Source organism: Rousettus aegyptiacus, unplaced genomic scaffold, assembly GCF_014176215.1.
Source record: "Rousettus aegyptiacus isolate mRouAeg1 unplaced genomic scaffold, mRouAeg1.p scaffold_m13_p_4, whole genome shotgun sequence".
NCBI classification, from domain to species: Eukaryota; Metazoa; Chordata; class Mammalia; order Chiroptera; family Pteropodidae; genus Rousettus; species Rousettus aegyptiacus.
Genome location: NW_023416307.1, coordinates 30127538 through 30146111, shown reverse-complemented (window position 1 = coordinate 30146111; position 18574 = coordinate 30127538). Strand labels below are relative to the sequence as shown.

Here is an 18574-nt window from a genome sequence, read left to right as displayed (position 1 = left end):
CTTACCACATATATTGTTTATTTTGGGTAATTGGGGCTTCGTTTGAAGAAAGATTTCTGCCATCGAAAAATTTCACAAACTACTAGATTAGATGTTCTTTAAGGTCTCTTTAAGAATGAATACTTTGAATTCACAGTAGTGGTTTCCAAATTTTTTGGATCATGCATACTGTTCAGTATTTTTTTTTGCCATGCGTTTCCAAAATAAATATTCATAAATTATATATGTGTATTACTGTAAAATATATCCCTTATAAACCTTCCCCATAAATAGAAATGTCAGAAGGGAGATAAAGATGCAAATTTTAGAGTAAACCATAAATTTGTTTTTTAACAGGGAAAGCCTTTCATTATCAATAATACTTTTATTATTTAATATTATTAACACTAAGCTTTTAGTGAAAGTAATACTATTTAAATATGTCATATCTGATTGGCTGGCTGGTCATTGTTTTTAACATTACTGCGTGGTACTTGTTAATTTACTACCAGAGCAATAAGGCTTATAGTAGATCTTTAATACTAATAGTACTCTCTGTCAGATTCTACAAACAAAAATTAAATACATGGTCTATGGCTCTAGGATTTTCTGAATGTTTAAAAGATCCCAAGATGTTGGAAGATGGTAAATCCAGTGTTCTTAATTCCAGACAAAATAACCCACTATGGTTAGTTTAAGCAGAAAAGTTTTATTGAAAGATAGTAGGCCATTTATAGATCTCTGGGAGGACTGGAGAACCAGACTTTGATGCTTTATATAACAAGGAGAAGAAATGCCTTCCCACAGTACAGCACTACTCTAGCAAAACACAGTGGCTATCTCTGCCTGCCTCTCAACATAATGCTTGTGCCTGGATACCAGAAACTCTAGTACAGGGGACCCAGGAGTTCTGGGTATCTCTGCCTCTGGGCTTGCCTGGAGATCCAATGACCCCCTAGTAATCACTGCTTCTCATTGCCCATTCTGCCTCCTTATCCCTGTATATATGCTGTTACAAGAACTCCTGGTAAAGAGCAGACACATATTAGGTAGGATGGCTAGAAGTTGAGAAAGAACTATTCTTTTCTAAGGAGGAGCCAGAATCTAAATTATCAAGTCCATGAAGACAAAGCTTGGCTGGCGGCCTGGACTGGAATCCATCTTTGAGTGATCCTGAACAAAGGGAGAGAGTGGGGCACCAGGACTGCTGGGCGGCAACAGAGTTTCCTTTCTGGTGAGTGGCTTGACTGCTGTAGAGTCAATATGTGGGATGGCAGAGGCAAGGTCCAGCCCCAAGACAGGGGAGTGACAATAATGAGTTGGGAGATCACTGCTCTCAGCCAACCAGAATGGGTTCAGTCTAGGACAGAAAGGCAGTAAGACAGACTCAGTACACAGGGCGAGAGCCAATGCTCAAAACATGGTCAGAAGCTGAAATCCATGTGAAGTGCACTTTTGATTCTGGACAAAGAGCAGCCATCCACCACCAGATCCTTATCTTCGGGGGAAGAGAATTTCCTTATACTACCAGCCCCACCTCTGGAGGGTTTAGAACTCACCAGGCTATAACTGTTCCTGACAGGCCAGATGAAGGCAATGCTCTAGTTACTTACTGCTATATAACAAACCACTCCAAATGTAGTGGTGTAAAGCAATAATTATTTTATTATATTCAGAGTGTGTGTGCATCAGGAACTCAGACAGGATAGAAAAGGATGGTTTGTCTCTCCTCCACAATATTTGGGACCTTAGCTAGTAAGACTCAAATGAATGGAAGTGTCCCAAACAGCTGGGGGCTGGAATCATCAGGGACTTTTTTATTTAGCTGCCTGGTACCTGGGCCAGGATAACTCAAAAGCTGGGCTCTGCTGGAGCTGTTGGGCAAAGAACCTATGTGAGGTTTTACTATATAGATTAGGCTTCTCACAGCATGGCTACTGGATCTTGAGATAGAGCACTTATTTGGTAGCATTCAGAGAGCAAATGTTCTAAAACACGTAGGCAGAAGCTGCCTGAACTTCTTTGGTCCAGTCTTAGAAATCACATAACATCACTTCTGCTCTCTTCTATTGGTTGAAGCAGCCTGTCTAGATTCATGGAAAGGAGACATAGATACTACCTCCTAATGGGAAGAATGTCAAAGAATTTAGGACTATATTTTAAAACTTCCACTAAGAAAAATGAGAGAAAGAGAAAATCTCAGAAGTACATCAATTGCATATGAATATTGACTAATACTCAAATAACCTACTTTAGTTTATTTAAACAAACAAAAAATTATTGAAGACTTGCCATGTACCAAGTACTGTGCTAAGTGCTAGGGATACAGAGCTAAGGCACAGCCCTTAAGGAGTTTACAATCTACTGGAGAAGACAAATGAACATACATTATTATAACTGAAGGTCAAGTGAAGAAAGTTAATAAAGACAGATGGTTTAGAAGTACTGCTGTAGCCTAGAAAAAGAAGTAGTTAATACAGTAGAAAGTCTATATTGTCCAGGGGGAAACATATGAAGTTAGAAATTAGTCCTACCTATACCATTTTTTGGACTGAATCATGTAAAAATGCTTGTGTGTGTGTATAGAAAGCAGTAGAGAATCAGCAGTTTCATATGGTTCAATCTATTACTAGTTAGGTCTTCTTGAACAAGCCATTTAACTTGTAGGAAAACTAGTTTCTTCACCTGTACAACAAGGTTAAAAATGTCTCAGGGTTATTTGGAAAAATAAGGTAACATATGCAAAATGTCAGTGTAGTGCTTAACACAGAGTAATTGCTTAATAAATTGTTGTTCCGTAATTGTATTAGTACCATTTTGGAAAGCTTTGGAGAGAAGGCTGAATCTAAGATCACATTTGAGAAAGCTGGACATGATTTTGATGGCCAGGTAAGGGAGGTGGCATGAGAGATTTTAGATTGATCAAAAACATGTGAAAAATGCTGTTGTTATGATTTTACTCATAAGTAGCATTCGGTCCTGCATTTTGTTTTGGGACCTAGAAATTTCTTTTGCATAAAAAAAATCAAGAAAAAAATTGAAACTGAAACTCATTAATAGCAAACCACCACGGGTATTTTTAAGTTTAGATGCCCCAGTATTTTTATGGACTAGATAATATGTAATCTCTTCCTTCTCAAATCACTGAAGCATTCTGCTTAATAACTAATAAATGTTCTTGAAAGAAAGAAAGGACAGTCCTTGGGGCTGAACAGAAGAGGAGATAAAAAAAAAAAAAATCCCTGCAGCCTATAGTTAGAAAATTGGGCGTTAATAGTTTTGAGAACTCAGAGCTTAAGTTTCAAAGTCTTCATGAAATCAGAACATAAAGCTCTGGTCCAACATGAGTTGGAGAGTTAGAACTGGTGCCTTTGCATGAAACTGGGTTTCAAAGAGTTACATTGTCAGTGAAAGGCTGGTCCAGAAAATCCTCAGCTTACCAGAAAAAGAGATAACAAGGAAACTTCTTCCTCATCTGGCCTCTGGGTTAAAAAGAAAAAAATAAATTTAAAAATCGATGATATCCTTGAGTTATCTGATGAAAACAAACATAAAACCATGCTGGAAAAGTAAGTCTTCAAGTAATTTTAAACATTATTCCCACAGATAAAATCTTGCTGCATACGAACTAAAAATCTAGAATTCTAAAATACGGAAAAACAATTTACCTGAGCTATGGTCAGTAGATACAACAAACTGCAGAATTAAACCTCTAGAACCTGCAGAAACTAGAACTGTTATATAAAATAAATATGTTTATAATTTTTAAAAACTTAACCCTGAGACTGAAAATAAGAAGACAATAAGGCAGTATGAAAAGGTAATGAGCAAATCTTTAAAAAGAACCAATATAAATTACACTAATTAAAAAAATCATAATTGAGATAAAAAAATTAATTAAGAGGTTAAATAGTTGATGAAACAGCTGAAGAGAGAATTAGAAAACTTGAATGTAGATCTGAGGAAATTATTCAGAATTAAATTATTCAGAATATAGATCTGAGGAAATTATTCAGAATTAAACACAGAAGGAGATAGAATTTATGAAAGAGAGGAAAAGAAACATGGAAGATAGCATGAAAAGATCCAACATGCAGCTAATCAGAAAGCAAGACAAGAAAGAATAAAATATATACAATTCAGAGGTTGAAGGAGAGGCAGTATTTAAAAAGGTAATTGCTTCCAGAATTGTGAAAAAATAAATTTCTGTTGTTTCAGCCAAAATAATTAATAATAATAATAATAATAATAATAATATAAAATCAAAAGGTAATTGCTGAGCATTTCCTAAAATTATTGAAAAATAAAAATTTTTACATTTAGAAAGGGCTACTAATTCTTAGTAGGATGCACTTTAGCACTGGGAGATAAGAAGAGTTGGATAAAAATACTCCTTAAGAAATTTAGTCTATTAAAAGAGACCACAGAGGTATAGACAAAACCAAAATGTAAGGAAGAAACACAACAGGAGGTTGGTGTTGGGAAGAGATTGCTTTCAGATGAGAGAACTGTATCAACAATTTACTGGAGGAGACTATGCTTATCTTGGATCTCAAATGATGGGCAGACTGAACATGTGAGAGGAAGTATAACCCATTCTACACAACACTGCCTTCTTAGTCTTCTTAAGGCACCCCCTCCCCCCTTATTCAGAGTTTTCAAGATCTTTCAATTATTTTCAAGATAAAGCTCCAAATTTTTGCCTTTCATTCAAAGTCTCCCATGGTATGTGCCCAACCTATCTCTACAAACTTATTTCTCATAAAGTCTCTTTTTTTTGAATAGCATAACTCAGACAAAGATTCTTAACTCTTCTGGTGTGTACTTCATGCTTTCCCACCTCCCTTGCTATTTCCCGTATCTAGAAAGCCTTCAAATAAAAGGCAGATTTTTGGGTCTTTATCTTGAAAATGACCAAGGGATCTTGAAGATTCTGAGTAGGAGAATATTATCAGAACTGTGCTTTAGGAAGATAAAGGATGCAGTGGTGTGTAGGGTGGAGTAGGAAATGAGGTTCTGGAGCTGAAGAGCCCGCATTCCATGACTATATATTATACTCCCCTGGCAGCACAAGGAGCACCAGATTGCTCATTTAGTGTGCTTGTTTGCTGATTCTGTACAGATTTTTGACACAAATGTTGTGAAAAGCTCAGCATAACATTAACACAACAGAAACAGATGCATCAAAATTGTGTTCATTATTTTGGTTTCTCTGCATTGGCACTTCCACTGCAGGCGGAAGTGAAGCTGTCTCCTTCAGGCCTTGAGAATGCCAAATATTCTGATGAGTTCAACATATGCAATTTCAGAGTTTTAGTTCAATGCCAACCAGCTAAGTGAAAACCTGGATATGAGCTGGATTTTTGCCCACAGACTATTACTTCTAAATGGGTATAACCCCAGACCAATTTTAGAATTATTCTTCAGTTTCTCTGTGCAACAGAAAATTATTTCCCAGTTTTGAAAAGTATTTTTCAAGGGGATTTATAGAATTGATTTTGATTTTTTTTGTGTGTGTTAAAATTCAGTACAATTGTATTTTCTGAAAAATTTGAAGTCTAAATCCTACCATATGTCAGATTCCATGACATCTACGTGAGTCCTCAAAGTAGATAATTCAACAGATCAGTTCCTACAGTTTCTTCTGTGCACAATTGATTCTCTGTTATAGAAATTGTTTCTTTCTCAGTCTCAGAACTATGCTATGCTTCTTGTCTTAACCTTTGAAAATTGACTGCTTATAAAATATTTGCTAAGGGACATGTGTCACTATTTAAAAAAAATGGAGCTTTACCTCCAAAGGTATGTTTCTGGGAAAAGTGAGTATAAATCAAATTTTTGTTAAGTCAAATCATATTTTAAATGTCTCAGGGGAACTCATTATTTAATAAAATAGCATGGAGCGAATAATCACATTGTGATGTGGCTTTTCATAAAGCAGGGCACACCTGTATCACACTCTGTCATGGCTATGGGACTTCACTCTGTAGCTGAGTTTGAGGGTAGCCAGGTCTGCCTTGGACCCAAGTCAAGGGAATTAAGTTACTGAGTACCGAGGATCTTGTTACAAGGCAGTCTCCTTTAAAAGCTGTCTCAACACGGGTCCTATAGTTTGTGCTTTAAAAAGATGTGGAAAATCTGCTATATCTATAAGTTAAAAAATACATTAAGCAAATTAATCTACTTTGATGATGTCTATATTTTCTTATGTCAACCATAATCATTTATTTGAGTAAAGAATTTTAAAGTACTGCTTGTGTAAATGTCAAAAACCTTTTATTTCCTGGCTGAGATATAGACTCAAACTATAGTTTTATGTATTGAAAGTCAGATTAACAACTAGTTTCATGAAAACCAAAATTTAAAAACTCTAAACAAACAAAAAATCATGTAAACAATAAAAATATTTTTAAAAAAGGAAGAGCACTTACCAATCTGATTAAAAACCACTTTCTTTTTGAATTGTCTGTGTGGCTTTCATCTCATAAGGACAGAATATGCTAACGTAACACATTAGACATCATCAAATTATAGCTTTGTGCTGTCCAGAAAGACTTGCCTTCAGAAGGCCAAAGGAGGAGCAATGTTTCTGTCAGTGAGTCTCTATGGCCCTCATCAAGTGGCCCAGGTCCTGTTGCCTCAGGCCATCTGGGAGATGGTCAGGACCCTGCTTACAGGGGATGAGCTGAGTATGACCCTGATTCATACTGAGAGTAGGTACAAGTACACAAGAATCCCCTAAAAATGTGTAGCTAAAATCCAATCACACATATATGCACATTGGTGCCCATTCAAATTGCACCGGTAAGATCTAGTTGCATAAGCCAGTTTTACATATATATAAGTCCTCAGGCTTTAGTTATTTGAGGGGACAGTCTGTTGAGCCAAGAAAAAATATCTCATTACAATGGGAGTGGGAAGGGCATTGTCTAAGAACCTGGACCTCTCCCACACAATATAAGACACATACAATATAAGCCTTATCATTAGACCAAACTACAGAATGTTAGTGCTTAGAGCTCTAAATAGCTCTGTTTGTTAAATTTCTACTATGTAGCAGATGCTACATTTTAGGCCTTTTGTATACATTACCTTTAATCCTCACAACAATCCAGCAAGATATACATAATCATTTCCATCATACAGAGGAGAAAATGAGGACTCAGAGACATTCAGTAACTTGCCTATGGTTACACAGCCGGTAAAAGCAGAACTGGGATTTAAACCTGCCAAGGTTGGACTCTTAATGTCTTTCAACTCTATCTTGCTGTCCCAGAGTATAGCTAATACAGAATTACCCTGAAATCTGAATACTGCCATCTTTTCCTAAGTCTGGCAACCATGGCTTCCAAAAGAGTTCCAGGATCTTCAGTGGTATATGTTCTTTTACAGACTCTGAAAAGAGCTCACTTAATTTTAATTTACAAAAGCTAGCTTTTAACTCATGAAGATACCAACTTTCAACTATTGACCACTTACAATGTTGATAGTTTCCAGGCTATAGCACCAGCTCTCTGAGTCACAAAATTAAAATATGCAGATGTCACATAGTCCCCTGAATCCCCTTCCCTATATAATTTTACAGACGGGAAATCTAGGTCCTAAGCTTTCATACAAAGAGCTTTAAATTAGACTGTGTTCTAGGTTCAGGATACCAGATGTGTGTAATGATTTCAAGAACCTTTCAGAGAGAGATAACAACACACTAAGTGCCTAATGATGTAAAGCATTGTACTAGCCTTTGAGAGGGAGGTAGACGCACTGGTGAGAAAAAGAGGTAACAGTTACTTTAGCTTTACAGTCCACAAAGCATTTTTATACATTAATCTCATGGGAGAAAGGAATGACTATTTCCATGCTATAGTGAGAAAACAAAACTTAGAGAAGAAAAGGCACGGTTTCTTTCAAGAAACCTTCAGCTGAGAGGGGAAGGAAGACATGGAAACAAAGAACTCCAATGTTAAGGAGGGAGAAATAAATGTCATAGACTTGACAGCAAAATACTGGCTTGTGTGGGACAAGTGTGTGGGGAGATGTCAACCAGACCAGGATCCACGAAGCTCTCACTGGTGGCTTTTGGCCTCTGAGTCCAGCAGTCAGGAATTTCTGTGAGGGGCCAGAGAGAAGTTGTAGCTTTTAAAGGGATTAGTTCATTGATTCCACCCTCTCCTGCGACCAAGGCAGAAAGCAGGATTTGAAATGAAGTTCAATCATGGAGGTGTCCTGATCTAAGACAGAAGAAAGAAAATGTGGCTAGGCATATTCTAGAGCTGTGCTTCTCAAACTTCAATGTTCAAGCGCATTATCTGTTAAAATGCCGATTTTGGTTTCGTCGGTCTGGGCTGGGACCTGAGATTCTGTATTTATAACAAAGTCCAGGTTATTCTTGGTGTTGCTGGTCCGCCAGCCACATTTCTAGGAGCATCCACTTCACCTTGGGAGCGTATTAGAAATATAGACTGCTTGAGTCTCACTCCAGATTTTCTGCATTAAAACTCGCATTTAAAACAAGATTCCCAGGAGGTTCACGTGCACATTTAACTTAGAAGGCACCTTTCTAGGTTATTCTTTGTTCAGTAGCAGGGACCCAAGGAGACCCAAACTTTCCCGAGTATCGCACACCAGCGGTCTGCTCCGGAGCTCCCGTTCCCACGGGCAGAGATTTGTGCCCGGTGAAGCTGCTCCTCCGATCCTAAACCAGTAGCAGATCCGGGAGTTGATCACCTCGTAATCCTCCTTGCTGGATTCCTTTCCATCCCGACTTCCCCGGGGCGCTCCATCTGTTTCCCACCCCCACGCCCAGGCGGCTACTGTGCACAGCTGGAGCCCTGTACAGCAGCACCCGGAGCTGCTGTGGCGGGGTTAGCCAGACGGGGGCGCCGCAGACTAGGCTGTGCTGGAAGGCGCTGTTCCGAGTCCAGAGAGGGTGGCCGGAACGACAGGCGGGAGAGCGCGAGCTCCGCATCTGGTGCCAACCAGCGCGGCCCTGGCGCGGCCCCACATTCCCACACCGCGGGAGCGGCGGCTCGCTACCTGGGAGGCGGCGCGCATCACCCCTACCTGTGTTTCATAAACCCGTCGGGAAATCGTTCCCAGCCTGCAGGGCCAGTAATCAGCCCGACCTTCTCTCCAAAGAATTGCTGATTATAATTCCCGTGCTGCACGAGGGCCTTGGGGGCCTAGATTTTAAGTCGAGTATTTAATATCATTATCATTATTATTAAAAGCCAGCCCCCCATCCTCCCTTGCCTTATATACACTCCTGAAGTGGGGTGGGATAGGAACGACCAGAGAGTGGGAGCAGGATTGTAAAACCTAACGATTTGCTAAGAAATCCGGGACCGAAAACGCAATTTACAAAACAGCGAGTTTTTACAAGGAGGAGAAGGTAACTGGGCAGAAAACTCGCGGCCGCCAAATCCCTGCCAAGCGTGCTCGCCGAAGCAGGCTGGCCTTTAGCGCGCCTCTCTCGGGCCGCAGCGCTGGGGCAGCGCGAGCATTTCGCAGGAAGAGGAGGCTGCCTCGGTGCCATGGACCCCGGAGTCCTCGCATCGCAGAGATGGGCACCGCCCCCGCCTTGCGTCCCCTACGGCTAGCGGCGCCCCTTCCCCGGGTGTTCGCGGAAGCCAAGCTAGCACAGCGCCTCGCCGGTGCGGCTCAGCCCGCGCTTTCGACTTGCCGGCGTTTGAGGCGCGCATTTCACCGCCAGCTTCCCTTTCAGGGCAAAGCACAGCAGACAGTTTAAAGTTAACACCTTCACGCAGCCACTGCTGCGGGGATGTGCGCATTTCCCCCTGTGTAGGCGTTTGGGGGTGTGTTTTTCCGAGAAAGTCAGGCTAAACGGACGGTCTTAACATTTATTAAAGCCTAAGTGTTCTGTCTTATCGTGTTTGTCCAAACTTGTGTGTGTGTGTATGGGTGTGTGTGTGTGTGTGTGTGTGTGCGTGCGCGCGCGCGTCTGCACTCTCCTCTCCCCCCACCCCCGCCCGTGCAGGGCGAAGTAGTCCTATATAGCGATGATAAATATCCCTGTTGATCACTTGATTGATTACCTCCCTGAAAGGTCACGCGGGCTCGCAGTAATTTCCTTTTGCCTAAGGCTCCCTTTTCACTTTTACTCCGGCACCACAGCTCCGAGTACACGGGATCTTTATTTTGTATTTTAACCCCTAAATGCAACCCCTCCCGAAAACAATGCAGACAAGAAAAATCGAATAAAATCAACTCGAGACCTTTTAGCTCCCTAGCAGCCGCCCTCACGGTCTCGATCCTTTCTTTCCTTTGGCCCCCGCCCCTTCCTACTCCAGCCCACTCTCCCCAACCCAAATGTATTCTGGACACTGTTTAATGGATGAGTGTCTTGCAAGTAAACTCAGGCGTCCCTTGGGTCTGCATTTCATGTCTGTGACTCTCTCTTTCTCTCCCGTGGACTAAAAATTCGGATTTAAACCACTAGACAAGCTATTAATTTAGCTAGACTACCCAGGGTCCTGAACCCAATTAATTTCTAATAATTATAGCCCAAGGGGGTTAGATAGATCTCCCTGCCCCTTTCTTTTATTGTCACTCCACGCCACCGAGGTCAGCGTATAATAATAAAGCGTATATTTTGAAAGCGATCTCCAGAACAGTGAGTTATTGCAATGAATGAAAATTGTTTCCATTTTGGCTAATTGAGCCAGTGGCCGAAAGCTAGAGCTCTGAGACTAAATAAAGAGGACTGTTTCATTTCAACATGAAGAAACCCCTGCCTAGCTCTGGTCACCCAGCGAGAGTTTAATTTCTTAACAGCCAACCTGAAACCTATCGTTGGGTAAACAGTATTAATAATTGCATTACAATGATTAAATTAATCTTGCTGGTAGCCAGGAGAATATAGGTTGGCGATTGAATAGCAACATGGAAAGTTCACTGCACAAAGACAATAGGCCAAGAAATTCCTCCATAAAGAATTCAAACTTTCTTCCAGAGACACTGTGGGGATGGTTCAATTATAATGTAGGGAAAGGAAAATTTCCTATTGCATGCAATGCATTGAAAATCAGTTTTTTTTTTTTTTTTTTTTTTTTGCCGTTTCTAGCATTAATTAAAGAAACACAGTCGGGGCAAGGGTATACTTGTCCTGTCCTCCTTTTCAACGACCCATCTTCCTTCCAACTCTCATCTTCATCTCTCTGCTTCTGCTTAACCACCACCACCACCACCACCACCACCACCACCACCACTCCTAAAAAACAGAAAAAAAAAAAAAGACAGTAGTAAAACAAATCCAAAAAATCCCGTAAACGCATCGACTTTCTAAGGAGGCACCGTTTTTAGGATGCTTGCTTCCGTGGGAGGAAACGCAATTAAACATTGGGGCTCGTGCTATTGCCCCTCAAGGAAACGAATTTCAGGAGGAGAGGGAAAGGCGGGCGGTGGGGGACAGGCAGCGAGGGCAGCCCCGCCAACTTGTTGGAGGCCTCTTTCCTCTTGGGCCAGCGACAGCTTAGACGTTCCATCAGAGGATGTCGGAAACCCCAGGGGCAGCTCAACAGAAAGTCACCTGCTTGGGTCTCACGGCTGAGACTTGGGACAGGTGGAACCGACGAGGTCTAGGAATTTGGGAGTGGAAACCCGCGGGGTTTGCGCGCCGCGGCCGCAGCGCTGCAGGCGGCAAGCGCAGTCCGTTGCTGCTGGGCGTTTGCTCTGTCAGGTTAAACATACTTGAACTAGCAACTTAGGTCTTTCATTAACACTCACTTAAGACAGAGAGGAAATGATTATAAAAAAATGAAAAGAAAAAAATAAAGAGAAAAGGGGAAAAAAAAGGAAAAGAAACCCAAGTTTCAGGTTTGAAAATAAAAGTGATGATATTGTGAATACTTTATTAAACAACAAAAAGAATAATGCCTGTCTTTTCACAATGGCTTGGCCCGAGGGCACAGAGGAGTCTATGTTTATTATTTCAGTTAGAAGAAGTTGTATTTGCTCGTGTCCCGATACTCTTGCAAAGACTAGGCAAAAGACCCGTTCGCCGAAGCGATCGCGACCCCCGGGGACTTACAAAACCAGAATGGGAGGGTGCTCCAGCCGCGTCTCGCTCCCCCTCGTCCCCACCTCTCTGCCCTCGAGAAAAGTTTAAAAGACAGTGATCTTCAAATTTGGGGGCTCGGGTTTGATTTTCTTTAGTCTTCTACATCCTACCCAGTTCCTTTCAAAGACCCCCCCCCCGCCCCCACACCCTAGGCTGCCACGTGGTTTATAATTTCTCAGCAGAAACTACCACCGCAGCTTCATACGTGGATCTTGTATTTAACCTTCGGTTTGGTTCTATGGTACCTTCGTTTCCTAGAAAATTCCCCGGCATTCCTCTTAACCTCCTCTCTGCAAGGGGACCCGGATATAGATCCCCTGGGAGATAAGACGAAAGGAATTAACTAGAGCAGTGGAAGGGAGGATGGTAACTCTTTTTATTTTTTAAGCTGGGGAGGGAGGGTATGAGAAGGTGAAATGAAAGGTCCCAGGCAGAGCCTCCTTGTTTCCACGGCTCTCTTGGGTCTCTAGTGGACTCCACCTCCTTTCTTGGGGGCCAAGGCCCTTTAGGTTTTGACAGCTGGGAGGGGCCTGATCCTCCAGCCCGGCCCTTGTGTCCTCTAGCCTAGGTGAAGGTCGCCAGAGTCCTTTAAACTGACCAGAAGCAGCTTCTATGAACTTCTTGCCGGCCAGCCTAGTGCATTTCTCTCCCTAGATATTTTACTTCCTTTCTGAATCCCCACGTCTCCTTTTTCCCTAAGGATTTACTGGTCAGAGGGAGGGCACTCCTCCATCTGAACTGAGTGGAGCCAGTCAACTCACATTCATAGACCCCTGGGTACCTACACTCAGAATGTTGAAGTGCTGGTTGCTTTTGCAACCACCAAATGTATAAGTACACCACCTGTATGTACAGGGCAACAGGAATTGTATTTTTAAAAAAACCCACCTGCTTCTTTAGTCCAGAAAAAGCCATAAAGTTCTGTGCCCATGTGTGTGGGCACCAGAGACTTTTCTTCTGGAAGTTGTTTCACTCCTGCTTTGTGTAATTCCTTCCTTCGCACCTTCCCTCTTCCTTTCCTCACATTTCTCTATTACACATGTCTCTCTTGGGATCTGTACCTTGGTTCTCAAGGGATCTGTATCTTACAGCCAAATGCCCCTGGAATTACACAACTCTGGAGAAGGAGAAATGGCGTTCATTTTTTAGGGTAAATTCTTTGAACTTAGATTTTATCAATTTGAGATATTTGTGAGCCATTGATGGATGCCTCTTGGGGATGAACCTTGCTATTTGCTCACATACACCCCCCCCAGTCCTAGTTTTGACAATAAATAACAGGTACAACTGGGCATTCTCAAAGATCTTCCTTCCCCTCTCCTGCCTTTGCCAAACTCATGACCAGGACCTGCTTTTCTTTTCTCTTTCCTTTAACTTGAACATCAACTATGTATTGTTGCAGCACAGATACTGAAAAGATTGTAATTTCCTTTAATGGTGTCTGGCAGGATTTGCAACAGATATTAATGGGGACATAAATAGTTCATGGAAGGCATTGAATAAAACTGTTTAATGCAAGGAGGTTGTACCAAGAGAAAATCTATAGGTAGTCATACCTTGAACACAGCTAGACCCTTTAGAAGCTCCCCATTTCTGCATGCCCACTCCTTGGTAAATCCTGTAATAAAAGCAAATTTCGACAATGTATTTTTTAAGGATGGAGGATGTATTTCCCCACCTCCTCCTCCTTATGACCCCGGAGGTTGTGGGTATAAGTGAGTGAATGAAAATGGCAGGCTGAGTTGCAGCAGGAGGGAACCGGGGCAGCGGTGGGGGAGGCCGGAAGGTGACAGCCAACCTCAGGGAAGGCAGGAGGTCTAGGATATCAAGAATGCCCAAGTCTGCCAGGGTCTGGGACTCAAAGGTGAAAATTACAACTTGGTGGGAATAGATCACCGAAATGTTCTAAAGGTGGCAACAAACATCGATATTATTACTAAAATCGAGAAACAGTTATTTATTCTGCTTTTAACTCTGAACGAAGCTGCAATAGCTTCAGTAGCAGCAGCAGCGGCAGAAGCAGATTTCCTGGAGTTCGGGATGAATCTCACTTCTGGATTATCTGTCGGGAGTCCAGTCCTTCTAGTTCTTTAGTAGGGGGAAGATTTTAAAAGTCCTCCCCCACTCCTCCCTTCTTGGTATGGATGGTATAGAAAATTTCCTGTAGTTTATGATGGGAAAAACAATAGTAATAATGATACAGGCTTATTGGTGATTCGAACACGAAATCAATACTCTGCCCGAGTCTTTTCATTCCTTTTTTTTTGGGGGGGGGGGAGTGTCTGCTACCGTCTGGCTTGCTGTGCTCGCTCCCCGCCCCCCGCCGCCCTCCCCGTGGCTCCCTTTCTCCGCCTCCTCGGCGATTGCCATCTGACAAGATCTCCAAATCAAAGTGATAAATCGCTCCAAACTTTTTTTGGCGGCGCTGAGATGTTGGAGGGGCGTCTAGCGCGCATGTGCGAAGGTGTCCAAACTGACAATGCTGGAGAGATAGCGAGTGTGGATTGAGAGAAAGGGAGAGAGGGAGGGAGAGTGAGTCAAAGAGGGAAAGACAGAGAGTGAGTGTGTGTAAGTGTGTGTGTGTGTGTGTGTGTGAGACAGAGAGAGAGAGAGAGAGAGAGAGAGAGAGAGAGAGAGAGAAAGAGGGAGGGAGCGAGAGGGAGAGCAAAAGAAGGAAAAGATCCAAGAAAAAAAAACCCCAACCACACACCAGCGGCTGCAGGACTGGGCACAGCATGAGATCCAAAGGCAGGGCAAGGAAACTGGCCACAAGTAGGTGCAATATCCCTTTTCTATTGGCTTTCCCCCTCCTCTGCCATCTTGCATATCTGTCTCCAGCGCTCCGGGAGGGAGCGCGGGGCTGCCTCTCGCTCCGGGGCCCGGGCGGAGGGCAGGCGCAACGCAGTCCCAGCAACCTGCCGGTCCCAGACTCCGCGCCTGGCCGCCCGCGCTCTCGCTCCTGGTTTGGGCTCCAAAGGAGCCGGGCAGTCCGTAGCCTCGCGCACGGACCAGCTGTGGCAACCCCGGGGTGGGGGTGGGGATGGGGGCAGCCAAGACTGGGGTGGGAGGGAGCTGAGAGCGCGAGAGCGAGCGGGAAGGGGTGTGGGGGGGAGAGGAGATGAGAGAGTCTCCCCCTCCCCTCCCCTTTCCCCCAGGCGGAGGAGAGTTGCCTCTGGCCAACCAGCTAGTCCCGGGTGTGGGAGGGGGAGCGGGGGATGGGGGGGCGGGCTGGGGAAGGGAGCATTTTCGATCCTTGGTTTGTTTCTCGGGTTTGGGGTGGGTGGCCGGCTGCAAGGGAGACACAGTGGCGGCGGCGGCGGCGGGCAGCGGTGGTGGAGTTGGGAAAAGTTGCAAGGCGGCCGCTGGAAGTTGCGCGGGCTGGCGGGCTGCGCCGAGCTGCGGTTGCGGTAGTGGGCGCTGTGCGCTCGGCGGTGCTCTCCGGCGTGCGCGACTCGGCGGGAGGATTGGGGTGGGGAGTTGGGGAGACGAGGGTGGGGGCTGCAGTCGCAGAGTGTGTGTCAGGACACGGGCTGAGCAGCACCGGCTCCATAGAGCTGCGGGCAGGTGGGGAGAGAAGAGGCCCCGCGAACGCCTAAAGAGAGGGGAGTGGAGGGCGCGTAGCCAGCGGCAGCAGCCACGGAGGAGAAGGGGGTCGAAAGGGCGCGCTCCGGCCCGTGAGCTCTAGGCTGGCGGGGCGCCGAGCGACCCCCAGGGGGCAGGCTGCCGGGATGTTGGGCCGCGGAGAGGGCGCGGCGGAGCCTCCAGCTCTCCTTCTGGACGCAGCTCGGGTCTTGGGTCACTAACCCTCCCCGGCGCCCCCTGCCTGCCCGGAGTGGAGCAGCCAGCGACAAGCGGGACAACGGCGATTAGGTTCCGGGAGGGGGGTGGCGGGACCCTCATCCCTCACTCTTCTCGTGGAAGTGTTGGGTGACTTTGCCCAGCATTGCCCGCGGAGCCGAAACTCTCTGAAATAGCATGAGCCTCAACCTGGACTATAAGCGACAAGACTGGGTTTGCCCAAATGCTTCTACCTCGAATCTAAGGGGACTTGGCGGCGCAAAGACCCGCAGCAGCCATGAACAGTTCGAAGCGCTCCTCCGCGAGGTGTCAGCACGCGGGGTTGGAGCAGTCTCAGGAGAGGACAGGCCGCCGTTTGCTCTCCCACTCGCCGAAAACAGAACTTTTAATTGTTTTGATGTGGACCAGAGAGATAAGAGGTGGGGGGAGTGGGACGCTTCTCCCCAGTGACATTCCTAGTCTCCCCCACCCCTTCCTTGCATATTAAAACCGAGTACTCCCCACGCCTTGCAGCCTTCAGTGTCCCCCCAGCAGCCGCGCGGAAGGCAGCCTCCTGTTCCCGCCGGCCCAATCCGTTTCTTTGGCGGTGGGAGTGCGCGGTCTACCCCAGCGTGATGCTGTCGCCGTAGGCTCCTTTCCAGTGTTTCGACCAGTCCTCACCCAAGCACTCACTCCCTCCCCAGTACGCTTCCTTGCGCCCTGTTCTCAGGCATCAACCTAAATACAGAGCTCTTTGGGTCTTCGGTCTGTCTGTTTCTCTTTTGGATATTGTTCATTTCACTTAGCTGCAACAGTGTCAAAGCGCGCCGGTGGAACTCCTGTTTTTCTTGTCTGCTTTTAAACGAAGCCGGTGTCTTTATTTTCATCTGAGGAGGAATAAATGTACATATGCTTCAGGCCTGGGGGCTTCCATTGCGACTAAAGGTTAGGGGTGTGTGTGTGTGTGTGTGTGTGTGTGTGTGTGTGTGTGTGTGTGTGTGTGTGTTGCGGGGGGTGGGGGCAGTTAGGGCGACGCGGGCGGGTAGGGAGCCTATTTCAATCCTGCGTAAGTTGTGAAATGAAAGCCTAGAGCTTCGCGCGCCTGTTTGCCGGGTATCCGCCGAAGTGAAAGCAGAACACAAAATTCTTCCAATTTTCTTAAGTAACCTTTTCAACAATTTTAATTGTCAAGTTGTATATTGCCATGTGAAAACATTCCCGCACGCACAGCTCATTCACCATCCAGAAACCAAGCCTCTTTCCGATCTGGTGATAGTTGACATTCATCCAGTGGGAGACCTATTTATTTTGTTTATAATGTCTCTAAGGATGCCCTGCCGCATTCTGATAACCAGATACGAACTCTTACAAACTTTCCTTGCTAAGCCTTAGGTTCCCTCTCGGACCGTTCCAGCTGTTGCCACCGCGGCTACCTTTCTCAGACAGAACAGCTGTTTTATACAATTCTTCGGTTACAGTCTGGGTAATAAAGGACATCGTATCAAAACGACGCGTTTTTGTATTTCGAAGCGCTGGTTCCTTCCCCCGCGTGGTGCGCGAGCTTCCTAGCGCGTGGTGGTGACCCCTACTGTGCAATCCAACGAAAACTTCGCTGCTCTGTCTGCACCGGTTTCTCTATTTTTCTGGGATTAGGAAGAGGCGATGTGACCAGCTTACTTTAAAAAACAAACCTACCTTTATCGTTACAAAAGTAAATATTGCAGTGAAAACAAATCGCAAGGAAACAGTTTTCTCGATTGCTTGTTATTCTTTTTTGTTTTCTATACATTTCTCTGGTGGCCAAGTCCTGTCGCGTTCTTGGCTACGGTATAGGATCCTATCGACCAAGACCAGGGACCACAGACCCTGAAAGTACCCACTGAAGTTAAACCCAGAATGAGTGCATAACCCATTTAACAACTTATAGGGCTTGTTGTTTTTAAACGTTAGTTGAAAGCTAAATTCGTTGCAATCATTTGGGAGAAGTAAGCCATTTAATTGATTAAAAAATAAGGGAAAAGCAAGAGGATTGACATTTGTATTGTCTAAAGCCCTTGGTTTTTATTCCCATCTTTACAAAAAGAAAAATAAAATCCAAGCAGACTCTGACAGCTCCGGGAGGCTCCCAGCCGTTGTTTTTGGGGGCAACTAAAATAGCACCTGGGCCGTGCCAGAAATGCCAGTTGCAACTGTTTTTCTCCTGGCAATGGGAAAGAAGTGAGGTTGGATCTGCCCAGTTTGTTTAGAGCCTGATACACCAAAGGAACCCCCACCCCCACCCCACTTCTCTAAAGTGATACCCGGTAGGGTTTCGATTACAGCAATGAACGAGTTGCAACCAGTAACCCCCTTAGCTACTAGCCCCCCAGAAGACTCGTAAAGACTCAGAAGACGATGTGATTAGCAAGACCCCAGCCAGGGGGGCACTTGTTACTTGTGCACTTGTTCTCGGTTTAAAAAGAGGCTCAAAAGTAAGGTAGATGACGACCCTCCATCCTGTACTTAAACAACTCACCTTAGCAGCCCAATAAGATAATAAAGGTTTCAGCCTGCACTCTTCATATATCTTGCCTACTCACGTTTTCCTTCATCCTTAACTCCCCCCCCCAAAAAAAAACCCAGATTAAAACACAGAGCTTTGTTTAAAAAATTGTTTATTTCAGACTACTTTTGAGGAGGAAAAACATTGGATGGAGGCAGAGGCCCCTTCTAGGAAGGCGGTTTATTTGCCATTACTTGACC

The 18574-nt window shown here is 44.7% G+C and overlaps 1 protein-coding gene across 6 annotated transcripts in view; it reads left to right on the top strand.

Annotated features, from left to right (window-relative positions):
- Window positions 1-14484: 14484 nt before the first annotated feature.
- The window catches only part of MECOM (MDS1 and EVI1 complex locus), a 523206-nt gene continuing 519116 nt past the window's right edge, over window positions 14485-18574 (top strand). For 3 of the 6 annotated variants that reach the window (XM_016148128.2, XM_016148126.2, XM_016148132.2), the window contains exon 1: window positions 14485-14827. In XM_016148128.2, coding sequence (XP_016003614.2) covers window positions 14791-14827 — 37 coding nt within the window. In that variant the 5' untranslated portion in view covers window positions 14485-14790. The remainder of the gene's footprint in view (window positions 14828-18574) is intronic. The other 3 variants (XM_016148130.2, XM_016148129.2, XM_036218999.1) reach the window with 2 other exon arrangements.